Source organism: Porites lutea, chromosome 2 (assembly GCF_958299795.1).
Source record: "Porites lutea chromosome 2, jaPorLute2.1, whole genome shotgun sequence".
In the NCBI taxonomy this organism is placed as follows: Eukaryota; Metazoa; Cnidaria; class Anthozoa; order Scleractinia; family Poritidae; genus Porites; species Porites lutea.
Window position 1 is genome coordinate 38,462,342 of NC_133202.1, and position 21,985 is coordinate 38,484,326.

General features: G+C 39.7%; 2 protein-coding genes across 3 annotated transcripts in view; both read left to right on the forward strand.

Moving 5' to 3' along the window:
- LOC140928562 (bifunctional 3'-phosphoadenosine 5'-phosphosulfate synthase-like) overlaps positions 1–5,753 on the forward strand; it is a 19,884-nt gene extending 14,131 nt beyond the window's left edge. For both annotated transcript variants that reach the window (XM_073378325.1, XM_073378326.1), the window contains exons 8-12: positions 722–927; positions 1,589–1,786; positions 2,189–2,395; positions 2,892–3,020; positions 4,087–5,753. In XM_073378325.1, the coding sequence (XP_073234426.1) occupies positions 722–927; positions 1,589–1,786; positions 2,189–2,395; positions 2,892–3,020; positions 4,087–4,329 (983 nt within the window). In that variant the 3' untranslated portion in view covers positions 4,330–5,753. The remainder of the gene's footprint in view (positions 1–721; positions 928–1,588; positions 1,787–2,188; positions 2,396–2,891; positions 3,021–4,086) is intronic.
- Positions 5,754–15,821: 10,068 nt separating this feature from the next.
- LOC140926166 (uncharacterized) overlaps positions 15,822–21,985 on the forward strand; it is a 135,584-nt gene continuing 129,420 nt past the window's right edge. Inside the window, exon 1 of the mRNA XM_073375952.1 lies at positions 15,822–15,958. Coding sequence (XP_073232053.1) covers positions 15,904–15,958 — 55 coding nt within the window. The 5' untranslated portion in view covers positions 15,822–15,903. The remainder of the gene's footprint in view (positions 15,959–21,985) is intronic.

Genomic DNA, 21,985 nt, shown 5'->3' on the forward strand with positions numbered 1-21,985 from the left:
TCTGTATTGTCTCATTTGCCCAAGCACAAACCTTTCGTTCCTGTCGTATAAGAAAGCAAATTTTTCTTACACATGTTGTTTACACAGCTTCAAATGGACAAATGAGTAATTTATGTGATGTTTAGACCCTTATGTTTGCAATGGCTTTTTGGTTTCGTTTCTTGAATTTTGCCAGCTTTTTCAGTTTACTGTTGTACAACTTGATTCGGAAGTGCAGTCCCAATATATTTGGACAGTCCGCATTTTGGTCTCGTGTCAAACTACGTTTTCCCTTAGGGTCGCAACACATTATAGGTTACATGTTGCTGCAACACGTCGCGGTAGCAGATCACTCCTTGTGCACAGGTCGGGCGACATGTTGCGCGACCCGTTTCAGCGAAAATTGTTTCGTGTGTACTGGAGTCTTTGTTTACGCAACAGAATTTTGTTGCCGCAACAATTCAAATTCATTTGATTTTGCGGTACTTGTGACCACTTAGCAAAGAGAGACGGAGGAACGGGATTTTCGGTTTTGGCCGCGCGAGAAATGAAACGAGAGCGCGGTCTTTGACTCTCGTTTCTTGTTCTTTGTCTCGAAACCGCACGGAAACGCTTGCTACGCAGGCTAAGTGCTTTCCGACCTTAACTCTCATAAATTGCTGAGGCTTTGCATTTTGTCTGATTAGAACCTAGCAAGGATCGGATAGAGGTATATTTGATAATTACACTGTTTCAATCGCAGAGGGCGTGGTTAATCAGTCCATTCCCATCGTGCTTCCTGTTGAAACTGCTGACAAAGAGAGACTGGTGAAGGAGAAAGCGTTTGCCCTTCGCTTTCGGGGAAAACCAGTTGCTATCATGCGAGATCCTGAGTTTTATGAACACCGCAAAGAGGAACGATGCGCCCGACAATTTGGAACAACGAATACTGGACATCCTTATATCAAGGTAACGGCGGAAACATTCAAAACGAAATGCTTGATACCCGGTTAAAAAGCAAATAATATCACAGGATGAGAAATAAAAAAATCCGAAGTTGAAACGACTTATGATTACGATTACTGGGCGTCAATTCTCAAAGGTAAACATGGCTTAAGCCTTGAGCCAAGAACTGTAACTCCGTTTCATTTCTACTCAATAAATAACAGTTATTTCCAACCTGCGGATGTTAAATATGAGAAAGCAAACATTGTTTTCGAACTAAAATGACCGGGATGAAGGAGTCATAGTAGTTTATTTGTTTGTTTCTTTGTTTGCTTTTACGTACCTTACTTTGTGAGAGGATAGATGTTTACGTGATGTTGCAAATTACAGTGAGAACCTCGATATAACAAAGGGTAAAGGGACTGGAAATATTTGTTCGTTGTATCGAGGTTTTGTTATATGGAGGTTCTTTTTCATATATTTTGCTATAATGGGTAAAAGAAAATCGTTCGTTATACCAAGGACGTTGTTATATAGGGGATCGTTACATCGAGGTTCCACTCTATTTTTAAAATCTTTTTCGTGGAGAAAAAGTCACACACAGACAGAAATGATCGTAAATAGATCAACCAGAGCAAAAGTGTTGCGGGTGACTGGTTAAGAAAAAAAACGATTTTGTTCGCAGATGATACATGAATCAGGAGATTGGTTAGTTGGAGGGGACCTGGAAGCCTTGGAAAGAATTAAATGGAATGATGGACTCGACAGCTACCGAAAGACTCCGAATGAACTTCGAGCTGAATTCCGACGACGAGAGGCTGATGCCGTGTTTGCTTTCCAACTTCGAAATCCAGTTCACAATGGACATGCGTTGTTAATGCAGGTACGTAGCTACTTCGTGCATGGTTACAGCCGGGCTATGAAGCCACTAATGTTGGTAGGAGTCTTTAAAGTAGGTTCATATGCTCCCGTAGATGGAACAAATATAAAATTTAGGCGAAGGGTATAAAATTAATCATTTACACGAATTGCGCTTGTAAAATGTAATGGAGGAGGAAGCTGATGGTTTTCACATTGAACTCTTTTTGTTGGTAACTAAGGAAAGTTATTTTTAATTTGGGTTTAAATTCGACGATGTGTCAGGGAATTTATTACCATTTGAGCCCTTGTTTAAAAAAATCACGAAATGAATCCTCAAGAAAAGTGACTTTACCATCATAGTTTAGGCGAAATCAAATACAAGCAAAATAGAGTGAGATAATTTGAATTAATCTCTTCCTAACAGGACACCAGACAGAAGTTACTTGACAGGGGATTTAAGAGGCCTGTTTTGTTACTGCATCCCCTGGGAGGGTGGACTAAACAGGACGATGTTCCTTTACACGTCAGAATGAAGCAACATCACGCGGTTATGGAGGAAAAAGTACTGGACCCTGAACACACAGTTATTGCTATTTTCCCTTCACCTATGATGTACGCAGGTCCAACAGAGGTTCGTTATCATTGATTTTATGTTTTGTAATGCAAGAGCACTGAACGGAATCTGATGCGATAGCCAAAGTTCCTTAGGGTACTTCACTTCAAGCATTAACGTTTCCAGCGCTAATTTATTATTTTACGAGAAAGCTTTCTCAAAGGGCTTTTCGACAAACTCTTAGTCATCTCAGGCTTGCAATTGACTCGCTGTTTACTGATACTGGTCCTAACTTTTTTGTTGTTGTTTTTTCCGTGTTTTTTCCTATGTTCGGAAGAAGTTAATTCGTGTCTTTTATTGCTGCCCTTTTTGATTGGCTGGAGTATGTCACCAACCGGAAGTAAAGCAAAATCTGTGCATCCTATGGAGACTTGTTCTTTGTTCTTACTCGTTCTACTTTCGTCGTGTTCCGATTGGTTTATTTGATCTCCAATCGTCTGTTCTAACAAAGGACAAAGTGAAGCGTCATGCACGTGTGAATCGCTGTATTAAACCCTTGTTTTACTCTCGACAGGTTCAATGGCACGCTAAAGCACGTGTGGCAGCGGGAGCAAATTTCTTTATTGTAGGACGGGACCCAGCTGGAATGCCCCATCCTGATCCTCCAAAAAGGGACCTTTATGAACATACTCATGGTAGAAAGGTAGGTTTTAAAATGTACATTTTAGTAATCTTTGTTTTGACTCGGGCAACTTTAGAAGTTGCCAAACATGCTTAAGGTGTGAAAAGAACTCCATACTTTTACCAACTAAACGTGTAAAGCGAAGCAGATTATTGTTCTGGAATTGACGTAACTTGGATGTGAAAGGAGAGAGGCCTTGTCGCCGTTTACAGACTGACTTAGCGTCGTAAGTGGAATGGTCTCAGCTTAAAGCTGTCTCGTTTTCCTGTCTATACTAAAACATTCCAATAACTACTTTACAGAGCCGTCACTTCTACAGTGACATTCAAGATGTTTTGAATGTTGTTGTTTAAATTTAAATAACACTCTACAGTGAAACCTGTAATAATACCGGTTCGTTTGACAAAAAATATGGAAGAATGAAACGGGGGCTTTCTAGCTTGCGTGGCAGGCATTAACAGGATTAGGGGAAGGAGGAGGGGGAATTCAGGCGTGCGGGGAGGCTTCCTATTCTTTGCACCCCCGAATTTCCCCCTCCTCCTTCCTCTATTTAACGCCGGCCACGCAGGCTAGGGGCTTTTCTCTAATATCCGCTCAATGCAGGGTGCCCACTTATTATGCGGTCTGCGTAATATAGGTTTCATGGTATTGAAAATTTCAAAGAAGGTGTATGAAGAAATCGTGATTGTGGATTTGGTATGTAAAACACTGATACTTGTGGAGTGGATAAGTCAGGACCAATTATAGCCACACCTAAGGTATGCGAACACGTTTGAGGCCAGAAATGTGTCCGCATAGATCAAGTTATGGTGAGACGATTTGTCATGATAACTTTGCATCCGTCGATGAAATCCTGTGGTGTTTCCATTCAAATGAATCCTCTTCAGCAGTAATTTCACATGGTGCATTTTTTTTACAATGAAGTTGTCTGTGGCCGAAATCCCATGGTGTTACCATCCAAATGAAACCTTCTTGGCTGATGGAGGTTAAAAAACGCATTGTTTAAATCCATGACCAAGTCTCCGGCTGGGGGAGTTGTTAGTTAGTGCATATGGTTTTAACCCTAGATAATATTTTTCTTTACTAGGTGTTGACTATGTCACCAGGTTTAACTCAGCTTGAGATAGTACCGTTCCGCGTGGCAGCGTACAACACTAAGGACAGAAAGATGGAATTCTTTGATCCTGCAAAGAAAGAGGAGTTTGATTTTATTTCTGGCACACGCATGCGCGCTTTAGCACGATCTGGTGAAGTTCCTCCGGACGGGTTTATGGCGCCAAAAGCGTGGAACGTGCTATCTGAATACTACCGTTCACTTAATGACAATTAATAAGGGAGCCTTATAAAGGACTAAATCTGATTCTTCTGTCGTTCTTAAAGAAGGTGGATACTTTAAAAACTAATTCAAATTGCCCCGTACTATATTGTAACTAACAGTACTAGCATGTTTAGTTGAGATGAGAGAACCAACGGAACTCATCCACAAACTCTAGAAAAATATATGAGCCTGTTGTGACATACAGATAAGGTTAAGGTACTATGAAACGGGCAACAAAAACGCTGCTAAACGAGCTGAATGGCAGGGTTGCGCGTTTTACCACCCACGAATCAAACCTTTCTTGCAAAATGTCTTGTTGCAGGTTGAAAAAAATTGTTGTAGAAAGTAGAGAATAGTTCTACTTTTTGCAACAAAATCTGTTTACGTTGGGCGTTTAACCGGCCCAAGGCAAACTTGTTTTTCAGAAAGAGACGTAAATCCCTTTTATGGCGTGACTCCCGAGTAATTTTATCTAATCAGAAGTTGGTATTCACGCAACTTGCAACAACCTGATTTGTTGCAAGACAGGTTTGAATGAGGGTGGCTAAACGCTGAACTTAGTTTTTCAACTCGTTAGCAGCAATGCTGTAAAGCAAGGTGCAGGTTTTTGTTGCACGTTTTACGGTAGCTTTTGTATCTATGGCGTCTCTTAAAGCTACTCTTCCTTCTCTGGACTGCATTGCCCTTGCTATTTTGTTAACAAACGATTTTCTGATTTTGTAGATGAAGACAGGTACGTCTAAAAAGATCGCTTTCTTCCAGTCCCTATGGTACAATTTTCACTTGTAAAATTTGATCTTATGTTGCGTATCCCCACTTTAAGAAACGACAGTAACGAGTCAGAGTCATGACATTGTTAGATTGCACCACTTAACTCAATTCTATTTTAATAAGTTTTTATTCTTGGTCCATGTGCCGCAATGAACCGTTACACAAAAACAAGAATTCTTTGTAGTGTTTTTGGCAATAATTTCAAGTTAAATTTAACCTGTGCAACAGTATAGTGTAGATAGGATTTTTACTGTAGAATTTTTTCTTAGACTTAGCTTTGTATCTTAAGTTATCCGTTAAGTCCAGTTTCATGCTAAGAGACTTAAAAGTTTTCAGAACGGTAGGGAATGGTATGAAAATTTCAGTTTATAGGCAACCAGGAATGACGGAGCCATGATGGTCAACCTCGTTCCCAGGGTTCTCTCGTATTCGTCCTCCAGGGGCCGAGTGGGATAGGACCCTGGGAACAAGTTTGGTATAGAGTGGCTGTATCCCTAAAACAGATCTTAGAATAAGTAGTAATAGTAATAGAAATAATTAGTCTATCTTTTTAACTGGTATTTTAATTGGGATTTCTGGTATGTTAATGTAGATTCCGGTAATGTTCTTGTTTCATTGTAATGTTGTGGAACCAGCCAAGAATTAAAACATAAATGCACGGGTGACACCCAGCTTTGTTGCTGTTTTCAGCTTCTGAAAAAGACGGTTATTCAAGAAAAGGGCCTCACAAGGCTACTGGTAACCTTAATATTTGGTATCGAGCACTACGTCTCGCTCCATATGACGTAAACCGGTTTCCGGACTTCGGAAAATGTTTGTTTGAAGAATCCGAAATCCTGGGCTTTGGAATTCGGAATTCAGCTCAGGTAATCCAGAATCCCGCAAACTATTACAATATGGAATCCAGGTTCCACTTACGAGGAACCTGGAAAGTGTGGAATCCAGTAGCTGGAATACGAAATCCATAGCGTGGAATCCAGAATCCAAGACTCTCTTGGATGACCAGGAGCCCATCTGGATTACCTTATGTAGGGCGACAGATCGAAAATGAGGACGAGTTTTTAAACCACATAAGTGTCCTGAAGTTTCGAGGCTCCTGTCTCTTTATGAGTGGAAGCAGGAAGGCTTATTTGACGAAGTTAGGAGAGATTTTAGAATTGTGTTGTTTCCCTTTGTAAATATGAGGTTTTTCATGATGCTGATATCTCCAACGTTTTTAAGAAATCAGTGACTGTACCTCAATGTAACACATACCGTAAAATTCCGAAAGGCCCTTTTTTGAGGGGCTTATCTACGGAGGGAAATTGGCGTTTCAAAATCGATTGGGCTAGCCTTATAGTTGGAAGTAAATTTACCGTTTTTGCTTTATTCTACTTTGTATCTGAGGGCAATTTTCCAAGTACAATTCCCCGGGGGGCTTATATTTGGAGGGGCGATTTAACGGAGGGTTTTTAGCGTTACCGGGCTTGGAGGCATCTATTTGGAGGGAGGGGCTTATTTTCGGAATTTTACGGTAATTTGGTCGCTTAACCCTCCAAGTCCTAAGAGGTCCAACATCAAGTTCCTCTTCACATTATCAATTAATTAGCCAGAAAAAACGGTTATGAGGATTGTTAAATGATGGCCCAAGGAGGAATGATTAGATCTTTTATCAAACTCTCTTAACCAACTCTTGAAGGAATATATGGAGAATTTACGTGGATATCGGGGCTATAACGGTTAATAGGGAAAAGCCCTGGGGTAGAGGTTGGGAAAGACCTCCAAAAGGAGACCACTTTGAGCGTGGCTTAAGCTTTATTTAACCCCTAAAGGAGAACTTCCAACACAGTATGAAGGCGTTTGTTACTTTTCATATAGCCAGTCTCTAGCTGACATGCCTAGCATCCACATTCTGTAAAAAAAGAGGAAAAAAAAGAGCCCAGAATTGGTGGGCTGGCCATCTTGTCCGAATGCCTGACACACACCTCCCCCAAAAAGCCTTTCTAAGGCGAATTTGCAGAGGGGAAACGCTCACAGGGTAGACAGAGGAAACGAAGGCTGCTGAAGTCGAAAGTATTGTCTGGAATGCGACAGGGCCTTCGGCACTAAATGACTCACCTCGTGATGTTCCTTGTCATCATCGACAACGACCGACGAACAAAAAATATGCAATTTCTACCCTAAGCGAAACGAACAGCAATTCCCGTCACTTTCAGGTAAGAGTTCTCTGGGAGAAAGTCTTAAAGCAATGTTTCCCAATAAACTGATTGTCAAAATTGAAACTTTGCAACATTTTAAGTTTAAGTCAACCGCTATCGATTCTATTCTAGCTTTTATCAAGACCTGGGCCCTTTTCTCGAAAGGCCCGGAAACTTTTCGGGCCCGAAGGAAAATTTTAAAATCAAAACCTCCTGAATCGTAGTACAGTTCCTATCTCACAAACCAGTCAATTTTGCTTCGCTAATTGATAACTTCATATTCAAAACTATTGAAACTTTGATTTTGAATGCAAACACGGCGAACATAAAATAGTCTTCTGGGACTTTCGAGAAAAGAGCCCCTGCAGGCCACCGCGGGTCGGTCTTAGTGGATAAAATTTCCAGTGTTTAGATCTCTTCTAGTGAATCTTCAACTGAAGCTGCAAAAGAGTCGATTTTTGTGTTTGTTAAAGAAAAACCTTGAAGTTAAACTAACCATAAAGCGAAACAAATTTATGTTCGCTGCAAGTAACGAAAAAAACTCAATCAGAGTCAATTAAGGTGCTGTTAAGGTATCAGGTATGTTTCATAAAGTTGTTTTGAATGAGGTCTAATGGTTGTTGTTTGCGTGCATAAGGAGTAGTCTTAAATTTTTCTACACGATCCTAGAATAGTCTTTTGATAAATGGGCTCGTCGACTTGTCATCGCACTATTTATTAGACGGACAATTAATAGACTATGATTTCTGAATGACCATGCTAAATACCATGTTATAGAACATTTGTTGTCAAATCACAGGAATCGAAATCAGTTGAAAAATTCAGTGTTATCCATTTTTACACAATTGGGCTCAGTGTTATAGTTAATTGAACATTATTGCCTGGGAGGCTATTTAAGATAAGGAGGCCCAGTATCACTTCTCCGTTTTCCAGAGGAGTTCCTCTACGCATGGGATTAACCACCCCCAAGAGACAAAATGGAGTGATCTAGCAACAGAATGGTAACGTCAGCTGGCGACGGTATAAAAGCGTTTTGATTAAACCGCTTAAGCCATTAATTAAAATGTCATAAAAGGCGGTTTTGTAAGTCTGCGTTTGGATGAGGCTGTTTAAGCCCTTAAAATGTAATAAAAAGCAATTTTAATTTGTCAGTCTGCGTTTTCATGAAGCTGCTTTAAGCCATTAATTTCTTTTGCAAATTTTCACATTTACCTTTTACAAGATCAGAAAGAGCAATGGCTTGTCTTGGTAAAAGTAAACGAGGATACGAATCGCCTTTTTGTCTGGGAGGCTATTTTGGAAGAGGACACCCAAAATCACGACTTCATTTACGATTTGCGAGGGGAGTTCCTTAATACTCCTGTCCGCTCCCCCCCCCCCCCCCCGACCGCACCCGAAGGAAGGGAAAACTTTTTTCATCTTTATTTCTCTTTATTTTAGCCATCAAAATGCTATAAAAAATTTGTTTTTTTTAAGTCTGTGTTGCGATGAATCTGTGTAAACCATTAAAATGCTATAAACAGCGGTTGTAAGTTTAGTCAAAACTAGAATGTTCATTTGTAAATTGTCTCAAGTGCCTTTTGCAACATCAGGAGCCGAGTTATCGGCTCCTGGCAACATCAAAGCAATGGCTTTGTCTTTCTAGCAGCAAATGAGTATAGCAACTGTTTTATTGCGAATGCTTTCTCCAGGTACTCTTGAAGGAACCTTTGCGTGGGAGGCTATTACTCAAAATCAAGACTTTTTTCCAGGGGTGTTCATTTATACTCCTATAAATGAGGGATCATTATACGTTTCTGGGAAACTACCAACCTAACCCTCCCCTAAACCAACATTAATACTTACTTCTCACTTAGGGAAAAATGTTGGCTTAGGGGAGGGATAGGTGGGCAGCTTCCTAGCAAAATGACAAGCCTCTCCGGCCGCTTGTCAAAAGAAATAAAACCCGGAGGGGATTTATTTACCGCTAGAGCGAAATTGTGGATGAAGAAAGCGAGAGAGAGAAAAAAAGGAAAAAGCTTCTGGAGAGAGTCTATGCACAAATCACTTAATTTTTTAAGAATAAAGAGTAATGTTTATTTCTAGAGATAACTGATGATCTTTTAAAAACATTTTGCTATTTTGGGCTATTACTTTTCACCGTATGGAATTTCTTCTGGCACCTTGTTCAGGGTTCTTTCATCGACCAAAGCTAAATGTTTTGTTAGAAGGTCAGGGAATCTCGATTTTTGAAGACTCCCAAATAAAAAAAAATTGGCTCAAATTTTCGCGAATTTCGAAGAATTGGGAGTGAATTTCAGCGTTTGACAAGGGAACGAAAGTCAGTTTTGCTTGAATTATCCGCGGTTGTTTCGAAAAAAAGAGGGTTCGCCAGGATTCTAGAGCGTACTACCGTACATCTGTCGAACAGACGACAAATAAGGAAACTTAAAACGCAACAATGTATTGCTATATATTTTGGTATTATCTATACAATCTTTTCCCTGCAGGTAGAGTCTCATTTTCCATGATTTATAACGTTTGTATGTTTGACCGCAGTGGAAATATAAAATGGGTGTAATGAACACATGGTATTGTATAATACCCCCTGTTTAGCTAGCGTTTACTCAAGAGAGCAGTCAGTGTTTATTTTGTATATGTTGCATGGAGATTGAGTGGTGTAGAACGACTGAAACACCCATTTTTGGAATTCAAGGAAACGATTTGACAGATCAAATTGAAAGAAAAGGGCGGAATGAGAGCCCTTATGGAATCCCGCAAGACGCATTTTTTTTTCCATGGAGACATCAGGTTACAGAAATGGAACCTTAATAACCATGGTGAAATCAGGTTTTTGATGTTCCGCTGATGCCAATAAAAAAAGAAAAGAAAAATAGGTTCACATAATATCTAATATGTGTTTTGACTAGTGAGGGAGTAATAATACTTCCCGAACTGTCGCTTTTGCCAGGTGGTATATTCCTCTTTTTTATTATACCTTCAGTTGTGGCATATAAAGCCGGTACGAAAGATTGCCTTTGCTCTTGATTTCCCACTTTTCCTTAAAAAGGTTTCGGACAGGAAAGAGGTAGAGATTAGGTCGTGAACATGTCTCGTCGGTAGAGGGCTTAATTTAGGTTTTTTTTTTTCGCAAGGAGAAAAGCGACCTTTGATAAAGCGGTACCGTTAAGAATGTGAGCGATTTGAAAGACCGTAAGGTGTGGGGGATAAAGTTGTAGTTTCGGAACGTTACGTGACTAGAAATCAGGTCAAATTAGTTCAATAAAATGAATAAGATGAAGTTTGGCTTTGTCTAGTCTCATCATTTTGCGCTGACCATTTACTGCTTTTTGGACTTTTTGATAAGCAGATCCTCACAATCTTGTTAAAGGTGGCTTAAAAAATATTGCAAATTAAATAATTCAGGTATGCTATTTGCTTGCTTATTTTTTTGTTATCGATACACAAGTGATAATGAGGTTTTTATTTCATTGTCAAAACAGATGACGTTGTCCAGTTGTTTAGTGCTGTTTTCTTTCCCCTAGAAGCTATGTCTACTCATTTCCGTGTCAATTAAGCAACAGTAAGCCAGGCTTTTACAATTCAAATATTTGGCAGTGGTTCAAACCTGGGATCAAGGAACCCTTTTAAATAAGATCAGACCATATTTAATCTGTTCTTTATTATCCCTATTTTAATAACCTATTTAAACCACGATATGATCCGAAATAATCCGATAAATAAATGTGATATTTCGCCCACTTATACTGTCACGAACATTCAATAGGTGCCGCTCGGTTAATTGACGTTTGGAGTTCAGTTTTATGATCACAAAGAGCTGTCATGATTTTCATGCAGCTTTGATAACTTGTTATTTTAAAAGGAAAAACACACAAAAGGCCTTTTATATATCTATCAAAAAAAAGGTTGAGGAGGACAACGAGTGTTTAACAAAACGTCCTCTCGCACCTCCTGTCTGACAATTGGTGCCCTAAATTGATTGCTGTCGCACAACATTACTTCTTCTTGCCAACCTGGCAAAACTAGAGACCTTTAGGTTCTAAGACGAGTACGACAACGAGTACGAGATTTTCTCAGTGCTAAGTAGGGCTTGGGCGTGAACCAGCATCATTTTGGCGGGAAAACGTGATAGCCGTCGTCACTCTGCTACGAGTTTTAGCGAGAACGGTAGAAAAGGGGAAAACAAGATATCACTGAATGTTAGAAGTTTTATCATTTTGCGATCAGGAGAGGGTGTAACCTCCTTCACTAAAGGTGACAGCGCTAACTTTTCTGGTGAAAAATGGTAAAATGAAGCTTTCCAGGGAGGCTATATTTTGAGAACACGCGAAAAAACTTTAAGTCAAATCTCGTACTCGTAGTCGTTCTCGTCCTTGAATCTAAAGGTCTCTAGTGACGGTCCAGAGACTGTGGAAAGGTGTATCTTTTTTTCTTGGTTTACTTGGCACATTTTCTATGATTTCTATATCGCAACAACATTAACAACAACAACAATTTTATTGAACCTTGTGCAAAGCAAAGGAAAGGGATTTCAGGCCGGCAAGATGAAATAGAAAGCGAAAATGGGTATTGGCTTCCTAAAATAACTGAATAAAGAGCAAAAACGTTTTGGAAGCCAAATTATATCAGTTTATTAAAATACTGGGGTTGGAGGCACAGAAACAATATACACAACACACAGACATTAAACCACGCATGGCCTGCTCAAACCCGGGGGGGGGGGGGGCACTTGGGTATTTTTTGGGTGGGTATGTGCCGCCCGGGACTCCAAATTGGCACCCCGTTCCAAAAAAAACATTTTCCCTAAAATTGATACCCCGTTCTAGAAATGGGCCAATTTTTTATACCCCGTTCTAGAATTCGCCCTAAAACTGATACCCCGTTCTAGAAATGGGCAAATTTTTTATACTCCGTTCTAGAAAGTTTGTAAATTGAAATAGCCCTGTTTTTTATAAAGATATTTCTTTATTTGCTCGACTTATGCATCAAATAAACGATTCTTCATAATCAGCAACAATTTTAAGCAGAAGATAAAGCCGTGATCCACAATTTTTTATACCCCGTTCTAGAAAACGCCTCTGAAATGGATACCCCGTTCTAAACCAGGAGCTTCAAAATCACGACCCCGTTGGGCGGCACATACCCGCATAGGTAATGAAAGGAGGACCCCCCCGGGGCTCAAACAAACCGCCAGCTATTCAGGTAAGCCACTGCTTAAACCACGCACGATTTCAGGAACGATAATAACTAACAACTCTACGTTTGGTAATGTTCTTACCTTTAATTTTGCCCAGCTTAAAGCTTGTCAAGTTGAATAAGTTTAAATTTTAAATGATAAATAAAGAAACGAAATAAATAGAGAAATAAATAAATAAATGATAAATAGTGAGAGTGATTTTATCTAACCCCTCGAAATAGGTAGTAGACTACTATCCATTATTATGCCTTTTATCCAGTATTGTTTACTTGTACGAGGTATTTGGCATAACTTGTTTCTGTTTCATAGATTAAAGACATTAAATAATAAATAAATAACAAACAAACAAACAAACGAGGACAACAAGTTGGAAGGATTTCTTGGCGTTGTTTCAATGCTTATACCCTAGTACGTGACTTTGTAACCTCTTATCTCGGCGGAATGGCACTGAAACAAGATTTCTTCGTCGTAGTATGGCGCAGATAGAAGTGGTGACTTTCACTCAAGTGCTGCTGAAGAGGAATTTTTGAAAAGATCTCGCCCAACCTGGGTGGCACACAAACGGAAAATGGAAAGGACGAGCATCCCTATGTCTTCGCTCGCCTCATTCCCCCATCACCTATTTTACATTCCTTGTACCCTCATAAACAAAGCACTGCCACGGAGGCTCGATCTCGCCATATCACTTTCAAAAAACTTGTAAAGCTGGATGTAGATAACGTGTCTTTTTAATTAGCAGAGCGAGTTTAAGAGGTTTAAGGGTGAGTGAAATCTAATAAAGTGAGCGGTGGCAAGGATCAAGCGAGTCGCTAAAGCGCGACCTTTAGATAACAGCTTACGTCATTGTGATTCCTCAAGCCCTTTTTCGGGACGATTGCGATAAAGCGCGATCTGGACATTTTGCAGAAATGTGAAAGGATTTTATTAAAACTTCAAGTCAATTGAGAAGAGTAAAATATGTATATATATAAATATATATATAAAAAAGCTAAAAGTTTAGAGCCTGGGATCGGTGTGTCCCTTTGCATAACGGTGTAAGGGGACTGACTATGACTAATGAATTCTTTTGAATAATAGGCTATTTGAACTAAGAGCTCATGTGAGATGCCAAATTGCGAGCAATTGCACAATTGCCGTAAAGCGTTTTTGGGACCTAAAACAATTGAAGCCGTCTAGTGAGTGCATTTTGCGTTTCCTGCCAAAATCAGTGTCTTGGATTTAAATAATGCATCCACTTGACTTTCTGCGCCCGTCAAGCCTTTTATTTTATTCTGTTGAGGGTGGTGTGGTAGGGGGAAGAAAAGGAAGGGTTAGGGTTTCCTCTTTTATGAACGATTGGCATGTTCGTGGCGCCGCGCAGACTCGCAAGTGAATTAACCGGCTCTAGGTCAGATGAATAAGGGAAAAAGGGGCGTTTCTGCACCCTTTATATGATGGCGTGGTCGCTCATCACTTGTGTTCATCGCTGGAGTATTGTTTCTGTGTTTGCCTCACCTATGCTTATCTATGATGAGAATCAAAAGATAAAAAGCAAGACTTAAACGCTTAAAATACCTAAAACAGCTCTCAAGAACGCACGTAGGCACATTAACGGCGTAAACACTTTTGATGCCTAACATTTGCAAGGGAGATAGATTTTCAAACAACAGCTAAATAAGCGCGATTAACTGCAATTTTGACTTGTCAATTCGATTGAAAATCGTTTGTTTCAGATTCCCTGACTAAAATAAATGGTCCTCAGGGTTTTCTTTGGACTCTGCTCGCAATCAACGTTTTAATAATTTGGCTTTCAGTTTTTTGGCCGGATGATGACTAGAAAACAGCTCGACAAGCTTCAAAAGATTTTTTGGGAAAACTGACGTCCAAAGGTGAGCGGGTTGTAGCAACAGTTCACTGTGCAGACGGTTTTTTCAAGATTTTCCAGCTAACAGTTTAGAAATCAGCCATTTCTCAGCTGACACTATAAAGTTCAGATGGCTGATTCGAAAATGCAGACACTCGTATCTTTTACATCTTTGTACAAAAGTACAAACAGTCACAACACCTCTATAGTGACATAATTAACGATTCCGGTCATTGAAACTTTTAATTGGCGAAGTCTGAAATGCCGAGTTGTACTTTCCGTCTTGTACATCTTGTCAATGGAATTCAGTATAGGTCTTCAGCTCAGTTAGATGAGTTGAAGTTCTTGTTGGCTTGGTGGCAAACTCGGTAGGCAAAAACGAACATTCTGTATAATCCCATAAGCACCATTTAGACTTTGAGATCCCTTCCGATTAAAAAAACCCCCACTGATTGCGGAAAACCATGTCAAGGTTTGGGGTGATTACAGGGGGCTGGGACGGTTTGCTCACTGGAGAGAGTGATATGGGCATCCCACCGTTTTAGGCATCCCCAGGGGATGCCCATATCACTAGGGTTTTGGGATTTAACCCCACCCTAACCCTAACTCAAATCGCTAAGGTAATATGAGAAGGGGATGCCCATATCACTGGGGATTTGGGAATGGGGACGCCCAAAACGCGGGGATGCCCATACAGCCGGACAGGGCTATTGTGCCTAGAAGTACCCAGGGACCCCAGGATTGAGAACTTTCAGTCAGCGGTTTTTCACCCCTCCCCCACGCAATGTAACCCAAGCTTTGGTCGCCTAAAACTTTTTAATATCAACCTTTAGACACAATAATATTGTTCTTTTGCTGCATACAATCCATGTCTCTTTGTCAGCGGGCATTACGTTCCGGGAGGACAGATGACACTATTGACTTGTATTGGTTGTGAAGTCTGACGTTACCTGAACAGATAATCGCCCGATCGAATTTGACTGAAACATGAATATGGATTGTGAAATATACAGTAATAACAAAACAGCAATTTCAACAGAAAATAGCCTTTCTCTCACATCTTTGTCCCGATTTACATACCACTGAAAAAATGTTCATTTTGACTTAGATTGGTTTAACTTTTAAGATTACTTCTAATGAGAGTTAGCACTTAGGATCGGACACAGATTTTAATAAGTGTATTTCACATGAGTCAGCAACTTTTGGGGTTGGCCCCCCAATCGTGAGGCCAGACTTTTTGGTGTTTGAAATGGTATCCTATTGTGGAGAGTGAGGCCTTCTAGTAACATCAGTCGCGTAGAGCGGAAAGATTTGTTAATACAGTGGGAATAGAGGGAATGAAAATGAGGAGTAGTATCTCGACCAAAATAAAACTAAAAATTTGTTTAGAGACAAATTTAAAAATTTGTTACTCTCCCTCCAAATTTTGACAGCTTGCATATGGCAAATCTCAAAATGAAATGTGATCTAGGCGCGTTGAAATAAGCCCTCATATAAAAATACTGTCTAGTCTGTTCTTGAGTGCAGTTCTCCGCTGATCATCTGTTAGACGGCGGGGCGAAAACGTACATTTTGCTGGCGGACTTACTGCCTCGAAAATGAGGCGATTGGTGGCGCCGTTCGTGTGTTTCGCCTTCTTTGTAGCGGTTTCGGGTAAGTTGGCAGAAGATTTAATCTCAGTAGTTTTTAGAGTTATGCGAACGCGGTGTGTGTGAAACAAAATACGTAAAAAGATTGTTGTCTTAAGAAGGAACCAACCTTTAGGCCTGTCGTAATACTTGACCATCGCAGCATGGCTAGTTTTTCGTGTGTTTCGAGTTTTGGAAGCCGTGATCAGTTTTATAAGAGCTATGGGAGTTCATTGGATAATTTTTAGTACCGCTATGATCGTTAAAGTAGAAAACAGTAAAAAACACCCAGGGAAACCTGGCTTTCCGAGTTTTTGCGATAAATGCACGTGATAAATTCCTTATGCTCATTTTGACATATTTGAAGAAGTAAGCACGGTTTCATACTTTCCTCTGCAAGTTACTTCATCTTAATGCAAAATTATCTGATAAATGCTGAAGAATTTATATCTGACAGAAGATAAACCTCTACCATCCTCACTGATGGGATACGGACCTTTAAGCATTAGGTGTAAGGTCGAATACCACATTTGGTTTTATTTCATACACCAAAAATTCTTTCCCCAACCGCTAAAGGGCCCTAGTTTCGAGCAAAAGAATATTGTTGTTGTTTCTCCTATAATTACGTGATACCAGATTAACAGACGCGGATGATACTGTAACCACAGTTTCGTCGCTTCATGGTGATTCTCTCGCCGGGATGTGATATTAAAATGAAATAATAAGGATAAAAAAATTGAAATACCCAGCTCAGACACAGCATGGTCAATGTGTTTTAAATGAGAAAGAAAAATACGCAGATTGAAAGATACAGGACATGGACAGGGACAGTTTGATCAGTTCGAGAACTGTTGGGACACAGTGGAGGTTGCGTGACATACCATCGCAGTTCGCGCGAATAATAACAGAGCACCCCGCGAAATAAGTATCTCCAAAATTACTCTTTACAATCGTAAAAGATTAAACTATTTGTTTTTTACGTTGCAAATTTCTGAGTTGAAGAAAAAAGAAAGCCACCAAGGTTGTTAACAATAGGTAGATTGTTTTAATAAAGAAAAGATTGTTATCGAATCGCGGAATTTTCATATTTTGTTCTTTAATAACCACTTACGCTTAAACATGGCATGAAATGAGAAATCAGAACGCGGGCTATTTCCGGCATTTTTATTCAACATTCGATCACGTTTTGAACGCCATTTAAATCTTTTTGTTGTCATTTAATCCATGAGTATCGTTTGTTTCACCACCGAAGTTGCAACTTGCCGACATCTTGAAAAAAAAAAAGTACATACATGGCAGTACATACATAAAAGTACATACAATGCGTTATTTTAGGGGACAAAAGTAAATTGATTCGTTCTTAAGTTCAGTTACCTGAGTGCAGGAATTCTCTGTTATCGTCCGGGCCAGAGATTCTCGTCACTTTAAAAATGTTTACTCGATTCCCGACTCCGTAGAGTTTTTGTTGACAGACACGTGAGGTTAAAGTCATGGGAACCAAGCGTAAATCCTCAAAGAACGAAGAGGGGCCAAAACGTTCTCTATAAATTAAGTTTTTTGACAACAAAGAACCAAGGTTTGAAAATGCTGTTTTGAAATATGCGCGAAATATATATAGTTTTTTTATTATCGCGTGACTTTTTCTCTGCCCACATGGGGCGAAGGGCGTATAATGAAGCCACAAAAACGTTTTACTGAACGATATTATTTCAATTGGAGTAAACATACGACTCCGAAAAGGGGTCAGCTGTGTCCAAAAAAAAGGTCAAACGCAGAAACACGAACTTGTGTCAGGCTTCCTTGCATTTCCAAAACTACCGTCACTGAAATAGAAAGTAACTCATATCAATTCAAACCATGCCCCCCCGGCTTTTGTTATCAAAGAGGTATGCACAAGGACGAGAAATTTGGCGGATCCTCTCATCTTCCGCAGTCTGGTGTTCAATACGGGCGATATATTTTATTTTAGATTTTGCTTATGAAGTTTTTGATCTTTATATTTTTTGCTAATTTTACCACGGGAAGGTTTTATCTTTGTTAAGACCCTCTCTTTGTAAAGGAAAAAGAAATTTTTGCTTTGCCCCCGGGGCAGGGATTCTGTTCGCACCTTTGAAGACCCACCCTGGAGCAAGCTGTATCAACATTGATGATTAATAGTGGGACCGTATCGTTTTTCAAGGAAAAGAGTCTTAATCGGTACAAACGAGTGGGTGTAAATAATAAAAACGGTGCTTTTGATTATAAAGTCATAACGGTTTGCCCATGACGTTTTAATTAGTAACATCCTGAGGCTGCCTATGGGTATATATTTAACTGTCATGTTTGCGGTTTTCTTCAAACTTCGGAGCATACCTGTAACTGTTAGGGCACTGTTTGTTTCCTACATGAAGGACTATCAAGCCCTGCTTGTCTTATTTCCGGGGTACGTTCTACTTTAGATCCGGATGAGATTATGCTGAAAAGCTTGAAGTTTATAAAAGTAGGGGTTTCAGCAACTTTATAACTGTAGGAAATTACGAAAAATATCTCATAAACGGACACCTTTACAAAATTGATCAACTCTGTGACTGTAATATGGAATTCAGGTGTCGTGTTTCTAGCATTTGTGATTGCAGCCAAAAACTTTTTTTTAAAAAAAGGCGAACAAATACGTCTATCTATCGCCTTAACTAACGGCCAGATCTGATATCAAAGGCATTTCGTCAGATGTTTTAGATTATTTGAATTTATGAGAAATGTTACGTGCCGTGCTATGAATGCGAAACACAGCAGTCACGGAAGACTTCAGAAAAGACCGTTTGGGGCGCCTCAAAAAATAATTACCATGATCGCAATGTGTAAGGGTTTTGACCGTGGTGATAAACAGTTATAGGCATTGAAAGAGTGAAGAAGAGACATTATAGTAGAAAAGAAGATTATTATTCTCATGAATAATCCTTCTGAGGAAGGTCATGTCACGCCTTCGGCCTTTACATTTTTCAGTCTTTTTTATTTGGCAACAAAATCATCGATGAGTTACACCTGAAACAACAACAGTAATGATAAAATCGCTTTACTTGTTGAACATCGGATAAACTGCTTAAATATGGAAACTTTACTGCAGGCCACTTCAGAGCCGAAGTGACTTCCAAATTAATTTCATCTACACAGTCAATTTTGTGATTACATAATCGTTCAAGGAATTACGTGTTCTAACAAGCAACTGAACAGGGTGTTTCAACAGCATTCATTTCAGTGGGCAGACTACTGAAACTGTTGTACAAAAGTAAATGAAATTTCGACAAATTCGGCTGTGGATGATTAAAAAAAGTAGATGCCCCCCCGGGGGGGACTCCTATGAATTGTTGGTGGGGAAGTACCGCTCGCTTTTTCAAATCCTGACCGAAAAATGTCATTTTTTCACTCCCGTTTTCAGTCCTGGCCTCTAAAATCCACAGCCGTTTTCAGATCTGGCATAGGCAGTCTCTTGGTCATCATTACTCAGATTAGGAGGCCAACAAAAAGATTATTGAAAACCATTTCGAAATCGCATATTACATTACTGTTTCTTTTTTAATCATTTGGAATTGAAATGACAAATGCATTCATACACTCTCGTAGTTACCTCGAAAACCAAACCCGTTTCCAGACCAAGATGGGCAAAGTCCATACCCGTTTTCAGACCGGCACGGTGCATGCGCTTTGAGGCCGTAGCGCATACCTATATCACTTATATAAGGGTCTACCCCTCCCCCTGGCAGATGTCATGCAACTATGTTCATGTTCCTCAGCATGGGTGAACGGCATCTATTGATAAACATTAAACATGCGAAAGATATCGTCCAAAATATAAAATAAAATATAATAAGCTTGTTTAATAATGATTTCGACGTGTTTCTATACCAAAGGAACATTCTTTCTATTGTTTTGATTTTCAGTATTATCCTTGCCACCTATTTCTACCACTATCCGATGTTACCGTAGTGATTTCCTATTTTTCCCGTAGTTGGCCTGCTTGGCAAGCGCAAAAAGGGGAGGGGGAGAGGAAGATAGAGAAAAGGGCGAAAGTGAGCTAAAAAAGCGTCATCTCGTAATAAACCCTCAGCTTCTCACTACGAACGTTGACCATTCATGCAGTAGGTTTCTTCTGTTTATGACATTTTATCTCCATTTATTCGTTCGATCACGGTTTGTTTGACCTTTTTGTATGACTCCCCGCATTTTTGGGTCTGTCTGTTATGTCTGTGGTCTGAAAAGGTAATAATCGATGCAATCAATGTCATTAAAACAAATAAGAAGAATTTAAATAGCAAATGGCGCGCGAACATCTTCTAGTTGTTGGTTGGGGGGGGGGGGGGGGGTGGAATAGAGAAAAGATCCGGACATCCATAAAGAAAATGTGATGTTACGTTGATGTTGTTGTTGTTGTTGTTGTTGTTGTTGTTGTTGTTGTTAAAAGTAAAGAACCTTCTCCCTTCCTGTGAAGGTAGATAGGTTGGCCTAAAAAAAATGTCATAGAGCTTAGGCAGGGGCACAGAACGACTGTTTTCTTTAAAATATCCGTTCGGAGAAGCAAAAATTGCCTACAATTTTCTGTTACTTGAGGAAGGGTAAAAATTTCTAGATGGCCGTTCCATTCATGTACAGTTTTCGTAGCTTATCTAATTAATTTCCTACGATTTTCTAAAGTTTAGTTTTTCACATTTCAGCCCCCAACTTAACCTATTTTTCGTTGAAAAAGGAAATCTAAAATTTTCGGATTAGAAAATGCAATGGAGAGAGGAATCAGAAAAATTCTCACTTTCGTAAAACCTAAAATTGCATCTAAAACTTTCGGGAAAATAATACCGAGGCCCTAAGTGATTTCGAAAAGATTCAGGTTGCCCTAGGACGACCGAACAAATACAACTTTTATAGCGCCGCTTAGAATGCATTTCTAGAGATTTGAAAGTACTCTGCCAGTCTGGATAAGCGAAAAAGTGTTTTCAATGCATTTAGGAGGTAACCGTGGTTGGTTGCCCCTGCTTCGCGGCTTATATTTCAGTCACGGCTGCCTCTTCTCTGCCTTGCTTGGCTGTTCATTGGAATAGTTTGAATATGGATATTTCACCGACTCTTGTTTTTTAAGCTATCCCACTGTATGCGACCCCGGGATGCGATCGAATTGTCGTGCTTTCAATGGAGCAGAAACTCGCCATGAAATTTTGAAATAAAAGTCATCGATAATCACCGACACCGGAAATGGTGACCTACAATAGGTACGTAGGTTCGTAGTTAGAGTGATAATTTAGATGGTTGATGCTATCGCCCGAGTCGCGCCGCGATTATAAACTCCTTTAATTACCAACGTTATGTTCTGCAGCTTAAAAAGTATATCACTGCAGAAATTTGAAACACCAAACCTGCGAACGGCAGACGTTTGTCCTCGCTCATCGCCGCTGAGGGACACAAAAGGAATCGGCGCAGTTGGTGGCGGCACTGGGACAATAGGAAGTCATGTGGCGAAACTAATTTTGTACACATCTTTATCCCTAGTGTGCATTTCAAACAGAAATCAGAGGTGTCTGCGCAAAAACTTTCTTCACAACGGCTTCAGCGATTATTTCCTATTTTGCACGAAAAGGGGAGCTTTTATTCACGAACAGCGATCAGATCGAAGCAGACCGATTATGGGAACTTTCAAAAAAGAAAAAAAGAGTGTACACTATATCAATATTTAAAGAAAAAAAAATTCCGCAAAAGACAGACTTGGAATACATTGTCCAGTTTCTTGCATGATGTTAAAAGTAGTAAATTTACATCAGAAACCGCGGAAAAATAGATCACAGAGAAAGCTTGAATTGAAGTACCAGGGAAAATATCCTCAAAACAGAACCAAAAATCACTCCACAAACCCAATGCCATTTTTTCTTGCCCGACCGACCGAAAAATTGTTCAGGAATGGCCTTGTGTGACATTGTAACATGTCAAACAGTTAAACAGAATTTGCAACACAGTCGATTTTTTTTCGGGAATAAAATACTTGTATTCACGGTTCAAGATAAACGGCATTGTCGCAGTACTCCGTTTTTTC